Below are 5,638 nucleotides of genomic sequence, written 5' to 3' on the forward strand. Positions count from 1 at the left end.
GCCCTGGTGGGGGGGCGGTGGTGTTATTTTCGGTGCCATCCCCAAAAAAAGACCGAAGCCCAGAAAGGCACAGGAGGCAGTAGTTGGCAGTCTGCAGTCTTCAGTCTAATATTTTTGATTTCTGTGACCGCGTAACAATTTTTTCATTAGTCATGCCGCACGTCGGATCTGCTGCTGATATCAGCAGAACCTTCTCCCTCTCTCGAGTGGGTTTCTTCCTCTCTAATGCCCGCTCAGCAAGTTTTTTTTTTTTTTGCTTCTCCCAATTTATTATTTCTACTTTTTTTTTTTTTTTTTTGCCCGCCTGTTTGCTGTTTACTATTTTTAAACTGCTGAGTCATCGTTTTCGAAACAATAACGTTAGAGGAAACAAATAAAAAAAAAAAAACAATAAAAAGCTCAAAGCCTAGAGAGGCAAATGAAAATTCTCTAAAAAACATCTCTAAAAAAAGGGGTTACCAGAATAGAAAAATTAATAAATAGATTTTTATTTTATTTTTTTTTTTGGCTCATCGTGAAACGTGTCACTGGCTTTAACCGTTATCTTTATTATTTCCGTTATGTCTTACGGGCACTGATAACTCACCAGCTCTGAGCTCTACCTCCAATTATACACAAAGTACTGCTTTCTGTCAAGTCATCAATGTTTATGGTTGAAGCTTTGACCTTGCTGCCCAGAGGGTATGCAAGTATCTCGTCGTGTGTGAGCTGCCCCAATCCGCTTTCCGATTCGATTTGACTAATTATGTAACTGCATTCGCGCATTACAAGCAGAAAGATTGCGCATGGAGATTACGCGATCTCCACCAGCTGCCACCCTCGGAATATACCCACGGGGTCTGGCCAGCCTACAGCCTACCGATAAGATAAACCCTTTGGATCTGGCTCCAAACTCCTTATCACTTTATGTGGCAATGTAGCAATGTGGCCAGGTATTTGCGAAATGTCAGCCACTGAGCGACGCACGAGCGAACAAACTCTCACTCACTCACACCCATGTAGTCCGCAATCCTTATCGCCCGATAAGATAATTCCAGTAAAATATGGAAAATGACTGCACAGTTTTTTATTCCACCGACCGACCGTACGTCCGACTACCGGCTCATATTTCGCCCTGTTTTTCTGCTGTGCTGCTGGAATGCTCGACGCTCGTAAATTTGTGCTGAATAATCGAAGCTGGGAGTGATTCAAGACGTTGTCGTCGTCCCCGATAAGGCGAATCTGTCTAATAAACTCTATATAGTCTACGTGAACTGGGTCAGTCCGAGGCCCGAGGATCTCAAGTGCATTTTGGGGCGAATCAAATCGTAAGGTTCTGATCAAAAGTTGAGAACTGGTGTTATGTAACTGAAGTTGTAAATTGAAAATTTCCATCGGAACACTCGATTTAATCCGCGGTTTATCAGTACCAGTACAAGTGCAATTAAATCATCCAATAACGCTTAGTCATTTAATTATAAATAGTACAAGTGTTTGTTGACCCGATATAGATTATTTATTATTTGTTTTTTTATTAAAAATATTAAAATCTGAACCTCTAGATCGCTTCCACTAATAAACCTTCCTTCCTCCATCTTCCAGGCTTCTGTCGCATGGTGGACAACAGCACCAGCAACAACTCCTCGGTCCTGGGCCTGCCCAGCAGTGGACATGTCAGCAACGGCTCCGGAGGCTCTGCTCAGCTGGCGCCGGGGAACACTCACGCAAACCAGGCCAACGGAGCTGCGGGCGCCGTGGGCCCAATGAGCACTGGCGGAGCTGCGGGCATGACCGCCGATCTTCTGGCCAGCGGCGGCGGTGCAGGTGCACAGGGCGGGACTGATCGCTTGGACGCCTCTAGCGACAGTGCCGTCAGTTCGATGGGCTCCGAACGGGTGCCATCCCTCTCCGACGGCGAGTGGGGTGAGGGCAGCGACTCGGCGCAGGACTATCACCAGGGAAAGTACGGTGGCCCCTACGACTTCAGTTACAACAACAACTCGCGGCTGACCACGGCCACCCGTCAGCCGCCGGTGGCGCAAAAGAAGCATCAGTTATACGGAAAGCGGGATCCTCACAAGCAGACACCATCGGCTCTGCCACCGACAGTGCCGCCGGCGGCTGCCACAGCCGTGCAGTCGCAGAGCATTAAATACGAATACGATGCGGGATACGGATCATCGGGAATGGCCAGCGGTGCTAGTGGAATCAGCAGCGAAGCTGGTGCCATGGGACCTGCTCTGTCCAAGGACTACCACCATCACCAGGCGGCCTACGGAATGGGCGCCAGCGGAAGCAACTTCAATGGCGACTACACCCATCGACCCACTCCCAGGACCGCTGAAGATCTGGTCCATCTAAATCACACCTACTCGGCCATGCCCCAGGGAAGTGGTGCCCTGCCAAGACCGCAGGCGCGCGACAAGAAGCCTCTGGTGGCCACCAAATCAGGATCAGCCAAGGGAGCCAACTCCGGCGGCGGTAGCAGCAGCAGCAGCAGTGCCGGCGGCAGCAGCCACGGCGGAGAGGATGAGCACCTGACCCGTGATGAGAAGCGGGCTCGTGCCTTGAACATCCCTATTCCGGTGCAGGACATCATTAATTTGCCCATGGACGAGTTCAACGAGCGCCTGTCCAAGTACGACCTCAGCGAGAACCAACTGTCCCTGATCCGCGACATCCGTCGTCGTGGCAAGAACAAGGTGGCGGCCCAAAACTGCCGCAAGCGCAAGCTGGACCAGATCCTTACCCTCGAGGACGAAGTGAATGCTGTGGTCAAGCGCAAGACGCAGCTGAATCTGGATCGCGATCACTTGGAGGGCGAGCGTAAACGCATCTCCAATAAGTTTGCCATGCTGCATCGTCATGTGTTCCAGGTTTGTTTCTAGAAACAATACTTTCTTGAGATTCTGTAACTAACCGTCTGTTACATTGCAGTATCTGCGGGATCCTGAGGGCAATGCATGCTCACCTGCTGACTACAGCTTGCAGCAGGCCGCCGATGGCTCTGTCTACTTGCTGCCTCGTGAAAAGTCCGAGAGCAACAACACAGCCACAGCTGCCTCCAATGCTGTGTCTTCCGGCAGCGGAGGAAGTCTGAACGGACATGTGCCCAGCCAGACACCGATGCACGGCCACCATGGCCAGCACGGAATGCAGGCCCAGCACGTAGGCGGTGGAATGAGCCAGCAGCAGCAGCAACAGCAGCAATCGAGGCTGCCCCCGCATCTGCAACAGCAGCAGCAGCACCATTTGCAGCAACAGCAGCAGCAGCCGGGAGGTCAATCGCAGCAGCAGCACCGCAAGGAATGAAAGTATCTGTTGCGAATAGCCGCAACAAAGAGTTGGTTCACTAGCTTCCAGCGCGAGCAGCAGCACCAGCAGCAGCAGCAGCAGCAACAATATCAGCAGCAGCCGCAATTCGATTACCGCTACGACCTGCTGAACAGCAGTTACCTGTACTAATGGTTATTATTCTTCAGTTGCTGCAACATGTTGCTGGCAACATCTGTTGCACACGCTTCTGCTGTCGAGCAGTGGAAGCTTCTTCATTCATCCCCCCACACACTTCCATTTATGGTTTACTTATTTAGTCAGCTTGATTGTTATTTATTTTGTAATTATTAATTATTCGGACTCGTCCCGAGAGTATGCCCTGAGAGAGATTTCAACTAATCCGGAGAGCCTCTTACTTAAATGCAAAAGAAAAAAAAATCTTTACTTGTGATAAATCAGTTTCTTCAACTATGAATTCTTGGCGCTCACAAGCAGACCCCAAAAAAAAAAAAAAAAAAAAAGAGAAAGAACAGTAGCTATGTAAACAGATTATGTTTTAAATGAATTTTAAATCAGTAAACTATGCAAACCCACAGCCCACATTCACACACATAGCTTATCAGCGCGTCGTCCAATAATATTCGATGGTGAAACCGTTAACAAACTTATATAATATTAGATTGTAAAATAAATGAGAAAGCATAAATGAATAGAGCACGAGAAATGTAAAATATAGATGATAGACAAATGAACACACATCCAAACACACATGAACACAACACAAATCGATTGTAAAGGTTGATAGATATTGCTGGACATATAATGAAATACGCCCGTAAGACAGTTAGTTGTAAGCCCCTAGCCGTATACTATAATCTAGTGAGAGATCTATCATAGTAGTATCAGTAAGTTCACGCGGCATTTATCAAATCAACCCACACACACAAACTCATCCACAGGCAAAAACATAACACACAAATTAGCGTATCAGACTAAGCTAGCGCGTAGAATCTGTAAATACATAATTTTAACTTAGTTAACCCTTAACCTTTAATATTTAGGCTACTGAAACTACGAGTGTGCTAACACGCCTCAAGGAAACCAAGAAAACACTAAAAAAAAAAACGATAGAATACAAAATCTGTAAGAAACAGAAACAAAAAAAGGTAATGCCCTAGCTAGGGCGAATCAGCAGTCCTGGTAAAGGTTTATTCGATAAGCGATAAGAGATATTAATATTTAATATTCTTCAACAATGTCCTACAGCATAAAGAGTTTAACTTTAAATTAAGCTACAGCTATGCCTAATGATTACACAAACTTACACGTACTATATTAACTTAAACAGATCCGGTACGAAAATCGAAACAATCTATTGTTAATGTAGGCATACGTATTTTAATTGTTGTAATGAATTTCGCGCCTATTGAAACACGAACACAACTACTAAATTCAATAAAAGCGCGCAGCTTTTCAATTAAGGAATGCGAAATTATTTGTTGTAAATTGAAATTGAACTAATTATCTACCATTGTACTACTACTACTCGTACAGACACTTTAATACATACGTAAAACATTAACATTAGTTTGGGAGAAGTGTGGTCAGACATTACCAAAGTCCACAACTTACTAACACAAGGATCACCATCAAGGATTCCTGTGCACGCTTCGGCCAATACCATGTACTTGTATGTTTCTATCAAATTTGTATGTATGTTTCATAAGAAAAATTTGTATGCTTTAAAAACGATCCACTTTTCGTCAGCTAAACAAAGAAACCGTCAAAATTAAAGAAAAACTACTAAAAAATATATACATTTATTGTTTTATTTGTTTTCCTGGATTCGAAATGCTTAAAAATCGAATAGAACCGCGCAATTCTATGGTTTGTGGAGACTTGTGGATCCTATTTATGTAGATTCCACATGCCATATCTGGGCCAAATGGGGTCAGATCTTGGAGTGCCATACCTCAAAGGACTCGTACTGGCCACAGCTATCAATCCATGATCGTATCTCAAAACTTTTTTCCGGACCCATTTTCGCGAAAATTCGTGATGTTACCCCTTTCCAAATTTGCGAAAATCGGTCGAAATTTTTTTGTTTTATTTTAAAAATCCTTTATTTCAGCTCAAATGATATTGAAGTCCTGATTCAAAAATGGTATTCCGTTCCAGTATCGGTTGCTTAATGGCCGAGATATGCACATTCAAAAAAATAAGAAAATCTAAAATCAGAAAATTTGGCTAAAACGGATTTGCACATTTGTGGATGGTGTGTGGATTCTAAGGAAGTACGATCTATCAGGTATTATGTTACTGATAACTTACTGTTTCCAACTTAGATTTTTAAGACTCCCCCGGAAAATAAGACACCATGCAG

The 5,638-nt window shown here is 44.8% G+C and overlaps 1 protein-coding gene across 6 annotated transcripts in view; it reads left to right on the top strand.

The window, feature by feature from the left end:
* The window catches only part of LOC6500804 (segmentation protein cap'n'collar), a 38,770-nt gene extending 33,700 nt beyond the window's left edge, over positions 1 to 5,070 (top strand). For 5 of the 6 annotated variants that reach the window (XM_014911248.3, XM_032449898.2, XM_014911251.3 and 2 more), the window contains 2 exons: positions 1,582 to 2,855; positions 2,917 to 5,070. In XM_014911248.3, the coding sequence (XP_014766734.1) occupies positions 1,582 to 2,855; positions 2,917 to 3,291 (1,649 nt within the window). In that variant the 3' untranslated portion in view covers positions 3,292 to 5,070. Of the gene's footprint in view, positions 1 to 1,097; positions 1,308 to 1,581; positions 2,856 to 2,916 lie in introns of those variants that run through there. The other variant, XM_044715947.1, reaches the window with a different exon arrangement.
* The last annotated feature ends 568 nt before the right edge of the window (positions 5,071 to 5,638 follow it).

Source organism: Drosophila ananassae, chromosome 2L (assembly GCF_017639315.1).
Source record: "Drosophila ananassae strain 14024-0371.13 chromosome 2L, ASM1763931v2, whole genome shotgun sequence".
Taxonomy (NCBI): Eukaryota; Metazoa; Arthropoda; class Insecta; order Diptera; family Drosophilidae; genus Drosophila; species Drosophila ananassae.